General features: G+C 44.7%; 2 protein-coding genes across 5 annotated transcripts in view; both read right to left on the bottom strand.

Annotated features, from left to right (window-relative positions):
- Positions 1-266: 266 nt before the first annotated feature.
- Positions 267-16,688, bottom strand: LOC148835675 (uncharacterized). Its single transcript, XM_088914975.1, has 12 exons — positions 15,930-16,688; positions 12,576-12,686; positions 12,019-12,142; positions 11,529-11,698; positions 10,594-10,843; positions 10,171-10,276; positions 8,672-8,736; positions 5,285-5,407; positions 4,434-4,634; positions 3,650-3,824; positions 1,887-2,123; positions 267-1,336 (listed from the first exon to the last, which is right to left on the bottom strand). Exons 1-12 carry the CDS (start codon positions 16,686-16,688, stop codon positions 1,279-1,281), a joined length of 2,379 nt encoding a protein of 792 aa, XP_088771101.1. The 3' UTR covers positions 267-1,278.
- A 2,456-nt stretch (positions 16,689-19,144) lies between these two features.
- The window catches only part of LOC148835674 (glycerol kinase), a 30,894-nt gene continuing 27,901 nt past the window's right edge, over positions 19,145-22,137 (bottom strand). For all 4 annotated transcript variants that reach the window (XM_088913694.1, XM_088913697.1, XM_088913695.1 and 1 more), the window contains one exon: positions 19,145-20,889. In XM_088913694.1, coding sequence (XP_088769820.1) covers positions 20,876-20,889 — 14 coding nt within the window. In that variant the 3' untranslated portion in view covers positions 19,145-20,875. The remainder of the gene's footprint in view (positions 20,890-22,137) is intronic.

Below are 22,137 nucleotides of genomic sequence, written 5' to 3'. Positions count from 1 at the left end.
CAAGTAAAGAAAACACACCTGAAGAAGGCTCCACGGCCGAAACGTTGTGTTTTCTTTCCTCTCTTTTCAGCAGGGAATAAACCTATTACTTGTTCCTTTGCAGCCTACGCATGCTGACGCGGCTACCCACCTGACTTATTTTTTAATATTTGTTTTAAAAGAAGCGGCAAAGACAGTTCTAACAATGTTCTTCCCTGAGATTACTGTAATTGGTTTAAAGGTGATCAAGTCCTCTGTAGTAAGCAGGGTCAACAACAGAGCCAGATATTTATCCCACAATATTTATTTTGTAATTTATAAAATACCGTTTACAAAATGGTCCATCACCTAAATATAAAAAAACATAATCACAAACCTGTTTCCTTGCCAGTTTAAAATGTATTCCTGTCTTTCTTGGAAAAAAAAAAACATGATTTCAATAATCAGGCTTCCCTCACCATAATAAATGTATTTAAGATAGCCAAGCACATGGTTTCAGAGGGAAATAACGGACCTACAGTTTTGTTTGTTTTTTTCAGTTTGGTTTAGTAGCTTTATTTCAAACTGCCACAATCTTTTTTGTGGTCATAACTATTCCATTTCTCCAAAAGACTGATTTTTCTAACTAAACTGTCTAAACTGGGAACTTTAATGTGTATGTGTTGTTGAATTTAAATTTAATTCAACAGTCCAGTCAAGTACTGTAGGTCAAGCTGACGTTTGTTCACAACCTCCAGTATTTAGGGGATTAGGGGAGCCCTTAACACTGTTCTGGGGTCGGTTAAAACAATCCTGTAACATCATACATCTCAAAGGTTTTGCGGTGCATTCTCAAAAGTTAATGAATTGCACTTGAGAGGTTTGTATTCTCCATGTTTACATGTAACAGATTGCAGTCTTGACATGTCGTGTATAAAATCTTCTTAAGTATGTAACTAAGGTGACTTTAAATAACTGCACTGTACAGAAGCCTAGATTATTCTGACACTATTTTGGTATTGTGCCAGACTAAGGAGTATCACTGGGGAACTGATATCTCAGATGTTTAAAAGTTAATAGCACATTTGAAAGTAAAATATAAACACTTAAGAGTACTTTTACAGTAAATCCAAGTAGGATCATTACAAATAAGTTAAATAACCTATTAAGACAAGGCAGAACGAGAGACAAGACGAGAGACAAGGCAGAAAAGGCTTTATCAGGGTCTTGCTGGAGACAACTTGGCTTAAAATGGGTCAGACCCTTCTGCAGGTCCACGTGAAAGGCCAGGCACAGGCCGAGGCTGTCGCAGAAGTCTTTTCACTCCCAAGCCATAATCACTTTGCTGAAACTCACAAACACGCCCTTGTCGGGTTTGCTGCAACAGAGAGAAACAGTTAGACGCCTCTCACAAGAGCTCAGCAGGCCCAGCCCTGGGTGTTTAATCAGAGGTCAGGGGTGCTAGGTCCATTCTGAACTGCGGCTATCTTTATTCGACTTATGCTTTTCTAAAATGCTGTGTATTTACCCTGGAGCACAACAGCAGTACCTCAGCTGAGGATTTGAAACCACAATTCCTGGGTCCAGAGCCTTTTACACTGTGCAATGCTGCCTAAATGCAGTCATACTTTCCCTACTCATAGCTTACCAATTGCAGACGTCTGCTTTTGAAGATGGTTTCTCCTAAACCAGATTATCTGCCACGATTTGTTTACATAGAAATAAAAATCACGCAGCGTTACAGATGCTTCACTTGTCTTGCCATTGTTAGAGCTGGGTAGCACTTGGGGAGCAGCGTGGTTATTGGAAGTAAGGCACCGAAGAACAACGAATTCAAAACCGCGTTCTGTCCGCCGATTTCATCGTGGATGACTAGCGCAGGTCCCCCCCCGCTCCCCCCAGGGTAACGGCATGCGCGAGAGCCTCACCACAGGTAATAGCGAACTCCCTCGAAGGTGCCGTTGTGTCTGCCCAACTCGCCGCCCTCCAGCTCCACTCCGAGGTAGACGTCCTGCCGGCCGGGCAGGTTTCCGACGTACCTCACGGTGCCCTGGCTGATTCTCCCTCCGGGCCGGGAGAACTTCACCAGGTGCCCTACCTTCAGGTCCGCCACCCCTCGCGGGGCGAAGGGCCGCCTGGGCAGGACCGGCGCCCCCTGCTGGGCTCTGCAGCACATGACAACACAGTTCACCGGGACTATTTCAGCACCGCTCAGCTCATCGACGGCTGCGTCCCCCCGGCCTGCAGACGATCGAGTCTCGTGAGGGAGGGGCCGGAGCTCTAAGTGTACAGAAATGAGCTGGGTTCTTCCTTGGGTCTATGCCGAGACAAAAAAACATTGACTGCCACTGCGCCATGCATCCCTGCCACAGCAATCTGGTGGCTATCACTGAAAAACACCCCTTATAGGGTATAGTTAATAGGTTAAACTTAACCAGTAATCACAGATGACCTTCCTCTACTTCATTATTTCTTTTAAACATTAAAGGAATATTAGAATGTCTTTATATGAATGTGAATGAGACATTAGAATACAAAATGCATTACAGAATACAGTCTATGTTTTTCTTATAGTTGTTTCAGTGCAGATCCATTCCAATTCCAATTCCTAGTTCACCCTTGAAACTCTTTGATATTCTTGTTTGTGGCAAAGCAACGGGATTCTGCATTTGACTTTGGTAACTCTGACTCATTAAAAATTATCCTCATAATGTTTCCGAACACATTCTGTTTACTCTAGAAATGAAGCGCTGTAAGAATGTATGGGTATTTAATCGACTGTGACAACTACTGAGTACTTAAAGCGCTTGTTCAAGCAACATAAAGGTAAAACAGCTGTTACGTTTGTCTTGTCTTTGTCTTTTATCTGTAAGCCTATACAATACAGAAAAGCAGAACATAATTCTGTGACAATTGCACTGTCTTCACTAGTCTTACATGTGGCCTTTTCTTCCTCATTCCTGTGTAAAATGAACCAAGGAAACCAAACTTCTTCTCCATGAGAACAAATGAATATGTTTGGTGCTTTGTTTCTGTGTGCCTAAGGCTTTAAAAAGTTATTCCTGAAACTTCCAGTATGACGCACATTTAAATTGTGCTATGTGTTTTCAAAGGTTATTTTTAAAGGTGTTACCTTTTTCTTTAGATTGTCACATCCGGACTTAGAGGAAGAGAGATTAAGCTATACAGTAGGTCATATTCTGCTTGGTTTAGAAGGAAGGTTTATCTCTCCTGCTGGTTTCTGTAAGTGTTATGCAGGACTTTGAATACTTGGTAGCAGTCTGGGGTGTTTCTGGTTGGTCGGGAAGTAGACCTTTGGACACCTTGTTTGTAAATAGAGTAACTTGTCTGTTTTATGTTGTGTGTTAATTAGTGTGTGATATCATTAGGATTAATAAATATACCAGTTTGCCTCCGAGTTATTATTCTTCAGTCCAAGATGTGCCAGCGAACAAAGATCTCAAGTGTCTCTAACTATGAACTGCTAGGTTATACTGTTGGAATATCTTTACAATTTGGGGATTATGATCATTTTAATTATTGATTATCCCACTCAGTACTTTCATTATTGTGTATTTTCTTAACCCCTTATTTGTAACAATATTTTTGGCTATGGAAATAATGTTTTCTTATTAAACATGAGCAAAAGAGAGGAACTATCTATCTTGAATTCCTGTCGCTCTGCAGTTACCTGCTCCTGCCCTGACTGCCGAGGGCCGGTCTGTCCCAGTCAGCTGTGGAGTGCCCATTGGCCAGTGAACTCGCCACAGCTTTGCAGGCCAGAGAAGAATGGAGGTGGGTATTTGTCTGACTAATGGAGCACATGTCCTCATCACTCTGAGCATCAGAGTCATCCGCTGTGGCTCCTGAAAACATAATGAAAAAGAAAGCAATCAAAGATCAGAGCTGCACAATGTTCCCTCTTCAATGTTTGGCCTTTCATTCAGTGTGAGCTGTATTTCCTCTATCTCTGTATCTTTAAAACCAAGTATATTAGGGTTAACCAAGTGACTTTGGGTGACAGCTCAAAGTCTTTATCAAACCCCAGTTTGCTTGCAGTGCTTTGTGCCAGTCCTCACCCTGCAGTCCCTTTAATGCTATGGAGATATACGATGGCTGTTTCAGACATGTTCTGCTTATGCTGCTTAATGACTTGTTTGTCATTGCTTGCTTGACTATGTATAGTTTAAAACTCAGTTTGGCTGTATAGATTTACGAACCTTATTCTATTTGAGGATTACAGGAGGTTTTTCAATGCACTGAGGAATTGCCAGGCTTAAGTAGCAGGCCCAAACCCCTCTTAATGTAAATCGTTACTAACGGTAAAAAAAATCATCTGTGGCAAGGAGGCAGTGCAGATAAATCGAGTCTTTCCAGTAATTCATAAGCTGGATTTCCGCTGCAGAAGAGTCAGCAGTTTTGATGTGGCTGGGTATCACATTCCACAGACAAGGCAAATCCCGGCCAGATGGTACCTGGTCTGTTGTGCTCTGCATCTGTGTCTGCCCGGGCTCTGTGCTGTGGCGGGTAAGTGCTGCCTGTGTGCCAGTCTCCGGCAGGCAGCACTCCTGGCACTGGGGGGCCATGCCGGCAGAGGGGAGGCTGCAGCCGCATGTCGGTGGGTGTGTCACTCAGGGCGCCGTCCGATCGATCTGCAATCTGCCTCTGTAGGACCTCTGCTTGCGCCACAGGCCACACACAGGAACGGCATCGGGGAAGAAAGAATAAAACCACTCACAGATCAAAACAGGATCAGCGCAGGTAATGACTGCGGCACAAAGGCTTTGCATGGTAAAAACTTTCCCTGGAACTGCAGTTTTATGAGAACCTGTTTTATGCCTGTTATCTTGTTTCTTTAACAAACAAATAAATAGGAATTAAATGCTTGGCAGTGGTCTGGGGTTCTCTGTTTAGTCAAGATGCATACCTTGTTTGTAAATATTGTGACCTGTATGTTGTACAGTATATTCATCTTGTGCATTGCTCGCTGTGCGTATTACATTGTTAGTAAATGTTTGTTTAAAACAAAAAAATCCTAAATAAAATAAAGAAATAGTTCATTTGCAATTGATATTTCTAAGTGATGTCTACCCCCCCAAAAAAGTAAATAATGATTGATAACAGGGTTGACAATTTCATTATATGTCTGCAATAAATTCATTTGTGGAGAAGATTAATGTGTCTTTAATGTGAAATTCTAGAGGTCGGTGTTATTTTGGTGCACGGTGCACTGATGAAGTGATGTTTTTAAAGGGGCATCCTTCTTCCCAGTGAGAGCCAGCCTGTGTGTCACAGAGCCCTGTCAGGTTTAAAGAAGTCACTGTACCTTTAAAGGCCACCTGTCTGGAGGAGGATGAGTTCCTGTTGAAGCCAGCCAGGAGGAAGTCGGTGCTGTCGCTGTCCAGGGAGGCGGGAGAGCTGCTGTCCCTGGGCTGCTGCCTCTCGCGGGCTGGAGGCGACACCGAGCAGCACAAGCGTTAGACACTACCCCTCCCAGCCCACGTCAACCCCCGCGCAGTCCGCCAGGTCACACACTACCCCTCCCGGCCCACGTCAGCCCCCGCGCAGTCCCCCAGGTCACACACTACCCCTCCCGGCCCACGTCAGCCCCCGCGCAGTCCCCCAGGTCACACACTACCCCTCCCGGCCCACGTCAGGCCCCGCGCAGTCCCCCAGGTCACACACTACCCCTCCCGGCCCACGTCAGCCCCCGCGCAGTCCCCCAGGTCACACACTACCCCTCCCGGCCCACGTCAGCCCCCGCACAGTCCCCCAGGTCACACACTACCCCTCCCGGCCCACGTCAGCCCCCGCGCAGTCCGCCAGGTCACACACTACCCCTCCCGGCCCACGTCAGCCCCCGCGCAGTCCGCCAGGTCACACACTACCCCTCCCGGCCCACGTCAGGCCCCGCGCAGTCCCCCAGGTCACACACTACCCCTCCCGGCCCACGTCAGCCCCCGCGCAGTCCCCCAGGTCACACACTACCCCTCCCGGCCCACGTCAGCCCCCGCGCAGTCCCCCAGGTCACACACTACCCCTCCCGGCCCACGTCAGGCCCCGCGCAGTCCGCCAGGTCACACACTACCCCTCCCGGCCCACGTCAGCCCCCGCGCAGTCCCCCAGGTCACACACTACCCCTCCCGGCCCACGTCAGCCCCCGCGCAGTCCCCCAGGTCACACACTACCCCTCCCGGCCCACGTCAGCCCCCGCGCAGTCCCCCAGGTCACACACTACCCCTCCCGGCCCACGTCAGGCCCCGCGCAGTCCCCCAGGTCACACACTACCCCTCCCGGCCCACGTCAGGCCCCGCGCAGTCCCCCAGGTCACACACTACCCCTCCCGGCCCACGTCAGCCCCCGCGCAGTCCCCCAGGTCACACACTACCCCTCCCGGCCCACGTCAGCCCCCGCGCAGTCCCCCAGGTCACACACTACCCCTCCCGGCCCACGTCAGCCCCCGCGCAGTCCCCCAGGTCACACACTACCCCTCCCGGCCCACGTCAGCCCCCGCGCAGTCCCCCAGGTCACACACTACCCCTCCCGGCCCACGTCAGGCCCCGCGCAGTCCCCCAGGTCACACACTACCCCTCCCGGCCCACGTCAGCCCCCGCGCAGTCCCCCAGGTCACACACTACCCCTCCCGGCCCACGTCAGCCCCCGCGCAGTCCCCCAGGTCACACACTACCCCTCCCGGCCCACGTCAGGCCCCGCGCAGTCCCCCAGGTCACACACTACCCCTCCCGGCCCACGTCAGCCCCCGCGCAGTCCCCCAGGTCACACACTACCCCTCCCGGCCCACGTCAGCCCCCGCGCAGTCCCCCAGGTCACACACTACCCCTCCCGGCCCACGTCAGGCCCCGCGCAGTCCCCCAGGTCACACACTACCCCTCCCGGCCCACGTCAGCCCCCGCGCAGTCCGCCAGGTCACTCTCCTGCCACCAAAATGCGTGCAGCAGATGCACAGACATGTCACAAGCGTTACCGAGAGGAGCTGAAGCACAGGATGGAAACCCATGAGTCCCCACATAAGAACAATACCTCTAAAAATATTCTGACTTTGAAGTATATGTACTTTATTTCTTACAACCAAAAATATTTCTTTCTTACTTCCTAAATGTTCTACTTACACCATGTCGGACCAACAAGTATTTCAAACGTGTAGCATATTTAATGGCAAACCTTAAAGAGCACCTCAGCACAAAAGGTTGTGGTTGTGTATTAGAGGGGCCCCCATTAAGCCATTACTATTAACGCAGGTTTTGATCAATTTAGCGAGTTATGTCAGGAGTGGCCGACTGCAGTCCTAAAGAGCTAAAAGATGTTTATATTTTCATTCAAATGATTTCCAAGCTACTTAATTGAAAAACTGGCTTTAGTAGCCAAAATGAAGCAGTTCCAAGAGTTTAACAATCTTGAGTGAGATCATGGTGACCTAATAAAAAACCTGGATTAGAGGATTGTCATGCCCAATACTGACACCAAACAAGATTCTGGTTTCCCTAAGGGTATTTATATCCTGTGCTTTTTTGGGGAGCTTTTTGTTGGCTTTCTTATGTTTTCAAGCTCAATTTGTAATAAAGAGTTCTAAGAATGCTTAGTCCTGGAAAAAGCAGTATTCACCCTACACACACAATAAACACACTCCTTGATATTGATCACCAGATTATGATAAAGCAAGAAAAGGGTATGAGATGTGTATGCAATTGAGATAAAGGAGTTGTGGCTTGTGTTGAATATTTGTTGTATATTGATCAGTAGGCTTTTAAATATTTGAGTAAGTATTTGAGTAATGTAGTGTCTGCTATACTGTGCCCTCTCCTGGTGTGAACTGGGAAGTGAAGAAAATGATTTGTCATAATCAAGTCTTTTTTACTCATGTACAGTACTTCTATCTCCACTGTTACTGACAGCCACTCATTCCACTAACAGCTAGGGTAATTACTGTACAACTAACTCATTTTTCTCTCTTCACTGTATTCCTTGGTATATTGATATATTCCTCCGTATATTCATACACACATAAAAGAAGAGTTCAGGTGGGCAGCTGCGTCAGCATGCATAGGCTGGAAAGGAACAAGTAATAGGTTTATTCCATGCTGAAAAAAAGAAGAAAGAGAACGCAACGTTTCGGCCTTGGAGCCTTCTTCAGGTGTGAGGGGAGAAAAGAAGAGGAGACCAGGAAGAAAAAAAAATCTAATTTCACACTGTTTCGTTGTTTTGAAAAATAGCAGACTGCACATTAATCCAATTTGATTCTTATAATTTATTGTTCTACTTTTCAGTAGTGCGGTAAAACCCTAATAAAGGAGAAGAAGAAGCATGATTTGAACAGTGAGCTTTATTAGGGTAACTCATCTAGCTGAAGAGGGGGATGACCGAACCCCCAAACCCCCTCTTTAATGAAGAATTAGCCAGGGAGCTGCTTCCTGGGTGAAGGTGGGTGTGGGGAGAGATGTGCAAACTATTCACTCACCCAGGAAGAGGGACATTTATACGTAGGCAGGTGCTAACAGATGAGATTAGGTTTTCACCTCCTCCTGTTTGAATCTCCATTGGGTGGAGCCCACACATCAATACATGGGATACGAATAAGTATCCAAAAGCCCAGTCCAGATCTGTGAGTGTTCTTTAACGCTGAGAGGTTCCGTTTGTAAGCAGATTGTTTTACACGGCACTGAACATTCCCGACGGGATCTGCGGACTTTCTTACCTTCCCAGGACAGGAGCTGGCCCTCACCGCGCCCGTTCATGCTTTCCCACTTCACTCTTCCCTTCCTAGTTCCAGCAATCAGGCAGAAACAGAGCAGTTAAGCACTGATGTCCTCTGAGTCACAAAAGCCAATCGGTCAGAAGGTCCTCATCTTCTCCAACGGTAATTTAGTGTGCTAATACTAGATCATCAGTTTGATGGCTGCTGAAAGCCAGAATCTTTTTGGTGTTCAGCCTGGGTTTGTCTTACAGATAACCCCACCATAGCACTTAAGATACATTTTACACCCCCCCCCCCGAAGCCAACTGGGAAAAAAAACAGCAACTTTCTAACAAACTTATGGCATCAGTGTTCCAGGGCCGGATTGTGGTGTCCGTAGGCCCCAGGCACTTTCACTCTGAAATGTGCGAACAGAGGGGTGAACACCAACCGAATGAAGTCGATGGACATGATGCGCTTTCAACTCTTCTGATGCTGAACCAGGTGATTGATGGAGCGAGTCGAGCGACCATCACTTCGATACTTCTAGTTTCTAGAACAGCCGCTAGAGAGCGCATGATGATTGATTTGGGGCACCTAGGAGTCGTTCGCAAGCATGTTGTTTCAGCTCGTTTTTTCATTAGTCACTGGTGTTTCCCTCCTTCTTAGGCCTTAAAAATTCTTACAGTGCCAAATAATAATAATAATAATTGCTTACACTTATATAGCACACTCCACTCAAAGCGCTTTACAGGTAATGGGGATCCCCTCCACCACCACCAATGTGCAGCCCCACCTGGATGATGCGACGGCAGCCATAGTGCGTCAGACCGCTCCCCACACACCAGCTCTCAGTGGGGAGGAGAGCAGAGGGATGAAGCCCGTTCATAGATGAGGATTATTAGGAGGCCATGATTGGTAAAGGCCAAGGGGAAATTTGGCCAGGACACCAGGGTTACACCCCTACTCTTTTCGAGAAACACCCTGGGATTTTTAATGACCACAGAGAGTCAGGACCTCGGTTTTACATCTCAGCCGAAGGACGGCGCCTGTTTACAGTATAGTGTCCTGGTCACTATACTGGGGCATTAGGACCCACATGGACCGTAGGGTGAGCGCCCCCTGTTGGCCCCACTAACACCTCTTCCAGCAGCAACCCTAGTTTTTCCCAGGAGGTCTCCCATCCAGGTACTGACCAGGCTCACACCTGCTGAGCTTCAGTGGGTTACCAGTTGTGAGTTGCAGGGTGATATGGCTGCTGGCTAATGGGAAATCCAGTGCTGCAGTGCGCCTTCATCTTCATTTTACTTCTATACTATTTCCAGCTTTTCTTTTCCACTGATCAAAATCAAATAGCAGAGTCTAAGGTAAGATTTCTTTGCCAGTTATTTCTTTGCCTGTTATTGGATTACAGATTCAACAGCACACAGAGAGTGCTGGATGGGTGTGCTGCAGGGAAGCTGTTCAGGACCCTGGCTGAGACCCCCCGAGCAGGACCGGTAACGGCAGGGGTACGGTACCTGCGCTGTGGTGGAGAGGGCAGGTCCGTGGGCCGGGCTGGCTGTCCTGTCACTGTACTCAGGCCACCTTTGAGCCCCGGACTGTGTTCAAGCCTGTGCTGCACTCCTTCAAGTAAAAAATGAACATCCAATTATAATTATTTTTTGAAAATCAGATTTGATATGTAACTTCCCATCTATGCTGACATAATGTAAATGCAATAGTTATCTATATTAAAAAACACATAATATAAGGGTAAAATGAGATATACGGAAGCAGAAAATTACTTTGTTATTTTGTGTATATTCTGTCTGTAGACCCTAAAAAGTAAAAAAAAAAAGAAAATCAAGTTTCCCTGCCAGGAACTTGAAAATACAAAATAAATCAATAACCGAGTTACAGGAATTAAGTTTTTTTCACTTTTGCTTCATGTGGTCCCATACCCCTCTCTTCGGTGTCCTTCTTGCCGCTCATAATGGTTCTCAAGAGCTGCTCATGCTGCCTCCTCATATCCCAGAGTTCCTCCTTCAGCCAGCGGTTCTCCTCACTCAGCCTGTGATTGGTCTCTCGCAGCTTCCGAGACTCACAGCGGAGCCGAAAGACCTCTCCGCTGGGGTCCAGGCTGTCTCCATGGCAACTGGGCTGTCGGGGCTGTCTGTCGCTTGTCCTCCAGTGTTGAACAGAGGTGTGGCTCTAGTACCGGGACAGAAGAGGCATTGAAACCCACAATCAAACCATCAGGACCTCGCTGTGAGAGACTGTTCCTGTGTAAAGCAAGCAAGAGCTTGATTCTGAGGAACAGCAGGGTGCGGGGCATGAAATTTCAGGGTAAGCACAATAATAATAACATGGCTACCATTATTTCCTTATACTACCCAAGAAATGAATATGCACATGATGAATTGGCACAGCGTTTAGCATTGCAGGCCCTGGGACCCTGGGATCAATTCTGGGGTCTCCTCCAGGTGCTCCAGTTTCCTCCCACAGTCCAAAAACATACCAGTAGGTAAATTGGCTTCTGGGAGAATTGGTCCTGGTGGGTGGTGTGTGTGTGTGTGTGTGTGTGTGTGTGTGTGTGTGTGTGTGTGTGTGTGTGTGTGTGTGCGCCCTGCAATGGACTGGCATCCTGCCCAGGGTCTATCCTACCTTGAACCCACTGCTTGCTGGGGCAGACTCTGGCTCCGCAGTGACTCTGGATTGGATAAAGTGGTTCCCCAAAATGTGGACATAGAAAATCTAAAATAATTTCCTGTCTTGTTGTGTGGAATAAAACATTTTCCTAGCTGATTCACTGTCTGCACTGAAAGGTTTGAATCTAAATGGGAGATGGGACAGTACATTTCGCAGACCTGCTATGAAAGAAGCTCAGTGCCTTTACCCCGGTGCTGGCCAGTTTTTGCAGGGCGTCCTGAAGCCGGTCTTCATACTCGAGCTTCATCTTGGCCATCTCACTCTTCATCTGGGAGATCTCCTCATCTGCTCTGGCCAGCTCATGGACTGCATTCTCGTTGGCCTCTTGCAAGTCATTGATATGGCTCTTCAGATCAGCTGTGTCCAACACACAGTGACAATGAAAACACTCCTCTGCATAACACAAGCTACAAAGACAATGCTTTTGCTTTCATATGGAACACTACAGAATTCTGGATGAGAGAACCGACAAACATAAACCCTGTAAACTGCTAAATTTAAAAATGTTTATATTGTTAGTTGTAACACAGGCATGTTTAAAAAAAGACATTTATCCCATTAAAACAACAAGTGTTTTGGAAAGCATTTATTTCTTAATGTTCAAAGTATAAAAATGCAGCGGAATCACTTGTAAAAGGGAGAGAAATGCTCTTCACTTCAAAACCGAGGTTCCATACCGATCTGTCGCTGCAATATGGGTGGAGCTGTGGGGTTAAAGGCCAGCTGGTCTCGCTCACTCTCCCTGCCCCTGACCTGCTCCTCAAGCGCCTTCTTCTCCTGGGGGAACACAGACCATCTGAACTGAAAAAGGGCAGCAGAAAGAGTAAATGTCTAGCAAATTTGTTTTATTTTTATCAGTAGCTGCAGAACGCAATGTGAAGAAGAATTCCAATGGTTAGAAAAATGTGGAAAATAAATCTCATTTCTTAATTGCAACAGTTTAATGGCTTCCCAGAGTTCTTCAGTGCTGCTTTAAGAAGACACACTGACCCTCCAGGACCAGGACTGGGGATCCCTGAACTAGACAGTACTAGGTGTTCTGGGGTAAGAATGATTCGGTTCCACTGATATTCCAGTGTTGCTGTTAATTCATTTGTCAGCTTACAACCTGAATCTGCAGAGACGATCTCTGTTTAATTAGGGGACCCGTTGACACAGAACATTTGGGGTTAGCTGGAAGGTTCCAGGACAGCTATGGGGTTATGACGAGGCTGACGGCGGTACTGTACTGCACCTCTCTCAGCTGGGTTATCTCCTTCTGCCGCTGGGCCAGCATGTCCTGAAGCAGCCAGACTGCGTCCTGAGGTTCATGGCCAGAACCGGTCTCCTCTGCAGACTCCCTCCTCTTTAACAAAAGCAAACAATGTCACTGTCACGCATCAGTATTATCACACTCCGATAATAGTGAGGATGACGCTCGTAATGCTGCGATTTCATCTAGGAGCCCCATTTTCATCAAGCTCATCGCATCAACGGCACAACAGAAGCGAAACAAGTGAGGGGGGAAAAGACTCGGCAAGCTGACTTCAAGAAACCAAGACAAGCTCTTGAAAGTTTTTTAGTGAAAGCTGTCTTTGCCAGCTGCGGAGGTCTAGACATCCTGTTGCTTCCCTGTGGTAGCTTAGAACAGTGCTCCCCTACCCTTTCCATCCCTTCCATAGCTGTCAGAGTCAGCAGCACACTGGACTCAGCACATGATCATTCATATTATAAATACAACTCATTTCAGTGCTGAATCAGTGTTGAAATCTGCCTCGGGTCTAGGTCATTACTCCTGGCCTGGCTTGAGGGAATTTTTAACAGACACCCGTTGTTGTACAGTAAGTGACACCTCAGAAATAGCTGAAAGGCAGGATAACATCAACAGGAACAGCCACTGGACCATAAGGGGAATGGTCACTCATAAAGCCCGATTCATGGTAATAACGTGGCTGGATGCACACTAGAAAGCCCTCTGTAACACCGTTGCAATTCGGGGCACTGTGGGAAATACACCTCGTGTGTGTCTCCTTCAGTGCTCTCCAGTAGTGGCCATTTTTTGGTAGCATGGGATGGATTGTATGTATTCACAAACCATCACCAAACTGTATTCCTGGAAAACTGTAATTATGCTATGACCAGTCTGAATTGATTGTGCAAAAATAGTTCACATTCACAGATTAATTTAAAATTAAAAACTGAGTTCATTATCAAGCCAAACCTGTATTCAATATGTATGTTTGCACTAAGGTTAGGTTCATTGTAAGATGATGTTAAGACAGGAACAGAATTGGAGCTATAAGTATAATAATTCACTTATAATACTGACAGATGGAAATGGGAAAAAATCAATTTCTTAACATATAACCTAGAGGAGATAAATATTATCATTAGTATTACCAGAAGCATAGGAAATAACAAATCCATTTAACTACATTACCCTCATAAATTTTGTTTACAATAGAGCAAAAACATAAATCTTTACCTTGGAAAGCCTTTAGGTTTCTGTGAAATATAATTGATCACAGAGGCTTTTCACAGATGGAACAACCTGATGATAAAAACTATGCACAAAACAGTTCATGAAAGCCGTCATGTCAGAACTCTTTACAAATCACTGAAGTGCAAACATGATCAAATTTTAATTAGCTATATAGCACACAATAGCAATAGCAAATATCAGTGATCTTCTGACAGAATCCTTTTTAAAAATACTTTTTTTCCTGCCCTATAAGGAGCTTCTTAGTAATTCTTTGTCAGATGAAGTGGATAATCAAAGCACCCCTTTGTTTAAATCCCGTGTGCTTGTAAAAACCCACAGCTACAAAACAAACATGTCACCTGCACTTTACTAGACTGAGCGCTCACACAAAGCTCATCGCACCCGATGCACAGCTCTACAGATCACAGGGCAATCCAGCAACAACAAGACCGGATCCATTTACCTCCTCCGTGCCAGATGCCCAGCCCGTGCGTGTGTGTGCGATGGCGGCTCGTTGTTGTTGTTGTCACGGAGGCAGCCACAGAACTGGGATGCCTTGATCCCTGATCAGCTATGGGATGTAGCGGCAGCCCTCTCCTTTGATTACACCACATGCTTTGTGACTCACAATTCACTTGCCCCTCTCAGGCAGTCAAAGCAGCCTGCCACGTGATCGCCCTTACCAACGCTAATCTAATTCACTCTCCCTATCGCTGCCTGCACAGCTCAAAGACCTGCGGTGCTCCTCTGTCTGAGCCCCAGCTGGTGGCTCCAGTGTTATTCCTCTTCGATGACAAAAGCCGCAGGAGAAAAGAGAGACTGGCAGCAACGGTTTCATCTGGTTTCCTTCTAACACGATTTCCTGCAGCTCCTTTGTGTGAAAAATCCGTAACAGTCTATCACCAAGCGGGACAGGTTTAGAACATTTTATCTGCCTGTCCACATTTTATCCTGAGCTGACCATGCACACAATCTGACATTTGTTTTTCAGAACTTTGCTTTCACATTTAAGCATCAAGTCATTCATGTAATATTTAAAACAAATTTGTGTTCTAATCTATACACATGTAAAGCTCATTCAAAGACACATTAGTTTTCCAAGTGGACAAATGTTCTAATGTTTTTAATAAAATGCTAAGGTTCTAAGATTGGCCCACATTTCCCATGTTTAATATTATACAGAATGTATGTATGACTTTAATGCCATATTGTAACTTTGTGGTGACTTCATTAAACTCAGTACAGTGATGGGAAGCATCTTCCTAGACCAAGGCTCTTCATTCCCCTTACAGTAATCTGCAAAGAAACCTTGACTCGTTTTATATTACAGAGAACACTCTTTCTCTTTTTCGATCCAAACTTGCGGGACAGAGGGTTCTGATTAAAGTTGGGCAAATGACTCCAAAAAGAGGCTCGACACATTCAGCACATCCTGAGAAAAAGCTGTGATGTCATCTGTACTAGACCACCAAAAAGGACTATAAAATCATTGAAAAATGTTCTCCGCTCTGCGGTGTCTGACTAACAGTGAACAAAAGCACCCTTAATCAGCGAATAGTTTACAAGATGAGAGGTCAGAGCGCTTCAAGCAGATACAATCCCTACAGGAATTAACTTTGTTTGCTGTGACTTATAAATGATATGGACTCCAGTAAAACCCCTTACAACACAGAGAGTCGATCAAACAGCTGCCAGTGAGAACAATATTGTATTAGAGTTCTCCAGACACTCGGACTCAACCTGTCCTCATCCATTTAATAACTTTGCATATAAAAATTCTTACATACTTCTTAAAATGTGTGACTGCTCCCAAAACCATGGTTTTTGATTCAATACTTAAATTCTGAGACAGAACCACTTGCATATTTTATCAATCATTCAGCCCGTGCCCCACTACACATGTGATTAAATATATTTTTGTGGGAGGGTGCCTAATAAATCCTGCCCAAACCCAGACAGAATGCAGTTCAGCACTGATACGTTCATTCTGCCATGAAATACCGTTTTCTGTGATCCGTTAGCAGTGGTGAACTTACTGAATTTACAGTACTACACCATACTGTTCCTGAACTGAGTTCAGGCTTTAAACACTGAATGAGTGCCGGAGATGAAGGCAATTCCCGGTACCTGGCTGTGACTCAGCAAGCGAGTCTCGGACTCTGTCACGCTCCCCGAGGAGCAGCTGTGTGTGGACCCAGCTGTGTGGACTGTGTGGACCCAGTTTGTGGACTGGGATCCCAGCGCCCCTTGGTCCGCCGGAGTCCGGGGGAGGAAGGAGGCCGCGTTCTCAATCTGGGAGCTCAGCAGTTGCTTCAGGCTGCTGCTGGGGCTGCAGTCACCCATCAGAGGGCTGCCGCCTCTTTCTTCCAGGGGCGTGCAGGCTTCGACACCTGAGGCACCGGGTGGGGACCCGGCCAGTTCTCGGCGGAGTGACGGATCCCCCAGCGGTTTGAAGAGGAGCTCGTCGCCAATCAGGTCTTCCACTACGTCTCCACAGTACTCGTCCGTATTCCCCGGGCGACGTCCTCCTCCCGCCACGTTGCCGAGGCTGCGAGAGCGTCCCGGGACGCTCCCGGCCACCCCGGCCTTTTCCAGCCTCTCACTCAGCGAGTGGGTGCGCTGCATTGAGCGCCGAGATGGCACCTCTCCGGCCAGCGCGTCCTCCCAGTCTGGGAACACCTGGCTCGACGATCCTGGAAGCAACGGGCCGGGGCTCCAGTTTCCTCTGGAACTGGATTCTCCAAGGCGGTCCGGAGCCAAACGGTGGTCTTGCCTGCGGCCTCCGGTAGCTTTCTTAAACACACCTGGATCTTCAGAAAGCACAGGGGGAGCTGCACCCGCGTCTGTGTCCGCTCTCCGAGTATCTGTTTCTGCTGGGGAGGACATGGGTGTTCGGGGCTGCTCGTCAGAGCCGTGAACTCAGGGTCCTGTTAACTGAACGGATAAAAAAACGAGTGGAAAAACGCAGACATTTTGCCATTTGAAGACCGAGAGTTGACACCAAACTTCGTATTTTGTCACCTGCTATTTTAAAACGAGGTATTTTTTTTTATCTTACCGTGTTTTTAAGTAGTGGAGTGAGCCTGTTTGTCAAACAAAAAAACAAAAATCTCAATTGAAGCCCAATTTAGAAGGGGTACCCCAGTGAAGGGGTACACAATGAGAGCAGTTACTACTGTTACTATTCTGTTATTATAAAGCTATTGAGGTTACAACATATGAATCCCAACTAAGGTTCCCTAAACGAAGTGTACTGAGGGACGCTCATGCAGAAACGTTACCCTCGATATATACTGTTATAAATAATCTTCCGCAACCAAAAAAAAAATCAAGAAACTTTACAATGGATCCTCATTGTTAACGTATTTTCTTACCTCTAACTATGCATAACGCAACAACAAAGTGATACAAATCTCAGCTGCAAGTGCTGGGCTCTTTAAAAACGTAGTGTAAACTGCATCAACAAAACACAGGAATCCCAGCTTTGCAGACCTTTATTTGGAAAAATACATACAGTACTAGGGAGATTTTCAGTGTGTTGCTGCCTCACGACTGGGAACATAAAAAGTGAATCTTCTGGCCAATAAATAATGGTTTTATTAAAACTGCCCCCTTAACATACGAGATAGCCGATACTGTAAAGAGACATACGATACACGACAAAGAAAAACTATGGAGGACCACGAGATACAGTGAAATATGAAATATTACCAGAGGAGCGTTTCAGGTGCAGGGCGTTTCCACTTTAAAACCGTGCCTTACAAATAAGTTTACAAATAAACCGGCCCTCGCAGTCCACGAGCAATCGTAGCAGACACCACCTCTTACTGTATACTTATATTTTATACAGCGAGGCAGGCAATAACAATTCAGTACTCTTTTCACTTTATTAACCACGGCTCTCTCCATTTTTAACGTAACTGTGGTGTTTTTAATTACATTCAGTACCCGTACATAAATGAGATATCGTTTAGCATAAGTTCCTTCATCGTCACCGTCCTGATCATACTCACCGTGACGAGGCTCAAGCAGCGATCACACGGCGTCTCTCTTGGCAAGCCTGCCGTTTACGAGGTGAGCCACCAACACACCTGGTTACCTGGTTACCTTGATGCACGGCTTCAGGTTTTGCCCGCGGGAAGAAGCGGTTTGTGCCTGCTGTCATTGACGCTCCTCTGGCCCGACTTCGACCTGTTGGCAAAGCCAGGTTTCACTCCCAATAATAATAGGAGCGATGGCTTGAGTCCCTCAGCACGCCAGGACTTGCCCGCTTGGACTCTGTGAATGGGACTGCAAAAAAAACAATACGCAGCCTTGGGGATCTTTTCAGCAGCTCTAATGTTACTGTAACGCAAGCGTTACATTACTTTGTTCACCCGCTAAGTAAACGATCACACACTGAAGCAAGAGCGAATTCACTCTGAACGCACTGGATAGCTGGATACTGTACATCACCTGTTTCACACCTGAATACCTCGGAAATTCCTCTCGACGTCCGAAGATATTCTGGTGACGGTCTCCAGCTTTCACTGAAAAAGCCGTGGTGTAACCAAACAACACCCCAAAAATCCCTGAATTTGTGGTTGATAACGGCAGATGCATCCAAAGTATGAAATCCCGCTACTAATACGATATTCTGACCTACTGTAATGCTCACGTACACGTCCTCAGTCTAAATGTATTTACGTATAGGCGTTTCAGCTTCAAGAACTGTAAATTGTTTTGGTCTATTTGCGTTTGTTCTTTGCTGTTCCGTCATGAGCGTGATCTAAAGTCTGTCTGCCAGGGAATAGTCGATAGAAATTAGTTTCTTCTATACGGCGCTGTGTGGTTTACGCCAAAACAATGTTATGATAGTGTCTTCATTAAAAAAACAAAAGGGAAAGATGACTGAAGGAATGGATTATGATTTGTAACTTGTTATTGTGTTATTCACCCAACCCCAAACCCCAAAAAAGAAAGAGCAAAGAACTAATGAAAGCATAACACTTGTGTTATCTTATTTGAATCTTAAAATGCAGGAGCAGTCAAGTAAAAGAATAAAAGACAAAGGTTCCACCTCATTCATCATCTCAAACAGAAGAAAATAAAAGTCACAACACACTGGTGATTAATTTAATGATAGTGTGTTTTCTTAAAATCGTGATTAATAATAATTTCTTAACAACCTGCAATTCAACTGCTACAATCACGTGTCTTTAAGAAATAAGTCATGTTTTTTAATCTTACATTTCTGATGTGAATCTAAAACGCAATCTTCCATAAAATCAGAATCCTGCTCAAAATCACACAACCTAAAGAGATTTGTTGTATGGCAGCAATGAATGATCAACAGCTACATACATTTTATACATAATTTCTTTATTTTACCATCTTCCAACATTTACAGTAATTTTTATTAATATTGTATACCTTTTACAGAAAAAAAAGTAGTACCCCCAAAAATACTTTCACAAAATTTTAACTTCATTACAGTGTCTATTTTGAAAACAGAACATGAAGCATTTGTTCACAGTCTTGAGTGGAATTGTCAGGATATTCAGAAGAATAAGCATGATAAAAACTATACAATACTTTGTTAAAAAAAACGGAATGGGAAAAATCCCAGGCTTCACAAATGAAATGACGATTTTCTTACAGAAAGACATTTCTGAGAAAAAAAATCCCAAATTAAAATGAAATTAAAATTTTAACGACAACTGCTATTTTGTGTACAATAACAATTTTTTCTTTACAGTGAGAAAATAAGATTGGTGTGTAGTATAAGAGGATAGCATGGGCCACAAGCTTCTTCTTGTAACCCAAGAGAACTCAAAATGCCCAGTGGTTTTTTTTTTAAATAATAAGACCAGCTCCCTTTTCACATGCTGCGACTGTCCTATAATGACTCAGAATTAATTCAAACTGCTGAGAATGTGACAGCTGGTTATTTTGTGTGGGGGGTATTCATTGTAAAAGCAGAGTATATAAAGCAAGGGGATTGATCAATTGTTCCGTAATCATTTACTCCCTTCTACATTCAGAAAGAATATGTTGCCAGAGCAACAACAGAATCTCAGGAGCCATCAATTCAGCATAAGGAAATCCAAGTTGTGTTTCACAGAGTTATATGCACTTGTGATGTTTTACAACACAGCATCCAACTTCCGAAACACAGATATACTGTTTGATAACAGTTTTATACAGCTTTTAACACGCATTCAGAGTGAACAGCTTTAAAGGAGCAGTGCTCATTCGGCAGTAAACTCTATTCAGCTTTACAGTATTTGTTCAAATTTCATACTTACAAGCAGGCTAAAGTCAGACAGTATCATAGAGTCTAAACATACAGTACAGTGTTTGGTTAATTGTTTACAAAGATCAACATTTTTCAGTCACTGGAAGCGGCAACACTGTTTCACTTCTTAATTTTTTAAACTCGTCTCTCCCAAAAAAAGCTTAAAAACAGGCCTGGCAGTATAGTATGCATTTTAAAAAATGGATTACAATAAAAGTGTTCCATCCAATCCAGAAATACATGTACATACACATACAATATATGTGCAATAAATTATAAAGTGATACCAAGGCCTACAGTTATCAATTTGATCTGAGGTATATGAGATTCAGTTCTCTTGAAGGTATAAAAAGGTCTTTTTTAAAGTTAGACTAGATCACACACACACCTTTACCGCTTACCTGAGTATGGTAAAGGAATGATGGGGAAAAAACGATTAACTCCATTTATAACTAGCGTTTCGTGAACTGTTACAGTACATAGTGGGGACAAAACACTCTAAGTGAACAGGGTTGTCAGCATCCAAACAGAAACCACCAGGGACTGTTTTGTGCAAAATTCCCTTTTCCATTTCAGTGAAATGTGTCTGAGGTTTTCTCCAAGTGGCCGCCGGCCTCGAAGCTTTCAGGGGACCAAGCCACAGAAGTCCCCAGTTGTCTGGGTGCTGTTAAGGACCACTGGCTACAGTCTGTAAACCTGGAATGCTTTTCACAAGGCTCCATAACACAGGCAAGATGGGATCAGAGTGATGTGCAAGACCACTTACAAACAGGTCAGGGCAGCACCGGACAAGAACTTACTTATGGTAACCTACATAAAAGGGGAAAAAAGGAAGTTAAGATTAGACTTTATCGGGGGTTAGTGAAGTAATAATGTACAGTACGTCAGGAGCAGTTGTGAACAGAGCACAAAAACGCCACAAATGAAAGTCAATGCCAGTCAAGTGTTAGGGGAGAAGGAGCCGGAAGTGTATTCTTGTGAGTAACGGAGAATGCTGAGCTTCAAAACGCAGAAAGCTACTGTATGATGTTCACAGGCCGTAGCTGAAGCAAAGGAAATGCATGAATACTAAAACACTTAGCAATCCCTCTTGTGAGCATAACTGTATCCTAGCATTATTAAGAGTGAAAGAAATGTAAAATATATATTAGGAGACTGTATCTCAAAACTGAACAATTACTGTAAGCAATTGGATACTGTTTTTAACTTAGTCACCCTAAAATCTGCTTCTCATTTTACTCCATAATAAAGCCCTGTTACATGATAAAAGTTTTGAAATGTGGACTGATTGACAGCTCAGGTCCTTCATATAGAAATGTTGTCATGCAAAGCTCACACAGTTTCATGTCACCCATTCAAAACCACCTAATCTGATAGAATTATATATAGAAGAATGTAGCAAAAAGAATGTTATGATTCTATCGGTGGAAATTTACTCATCTAAACATCCATCTATCTTACAATTAGAAAAATAATTTTTTTGCATCAAACAGATCTTACTTATGCATTGTGGAAGCTTAATAAAGTTAGTCATTAACATTAAGCATTCCCTTACACACAAACATATAGGTGTGTTTTAATGCACACAAAAAACTACAAAATAGCAACACTTGTAGATGCTACAAATTCTCCATTCTCTTGCAAAGAGAGTTTACAAATATGAATCCTATTTTAAACAGACTGGCAGTAAGACTTTACTTACATTTCCCTCACACTGAAACAATGATTTTCTCTCACTATATCATACATTGTATCAGTGTATTGCAAACATACTAAATGGTATCGAGGTCATAGGCATCATGCATTATGAGATAATTAAGGACAGTTCAAAAATCAGACTTCCAATTTGCAGAATTAATACATTTCTGATACAATGCTTTAGGATTTATACTAATTTTAATTATATGGTTTTTCACATGACAAAAAGTAATACTGTGTCACCCTGAAAAGACGGCTTTTATTCTTCAGCCCTAAGGGGTCAAATACGTGTCTGAATGAGTTTCCTTTGTGAGTGTATACAATGGATCTTTTTTAAGTTGTGAATAAAGATATACCCAT

This window comes from Atractosteus spatula, chromosome 4 (assembly GCF_055471065.1).
Source record: "Atractosteus spatula isolate fAtrSpa1 chromosome 4, fAtrSpa1.hap1, whole genome shotgun sequence".
Taxonomy (NCBI): Eukaryota; Metazoa; Chordata; class Actinopteri; order Semionotiformes; family Lepisosteidae; genus Atractosteus; species Atractosteus spatula.
Note: the sequence above shows the minus strand (reverse complement) of the source record. Positions and strands in the feature narration are given on the sequence as shown.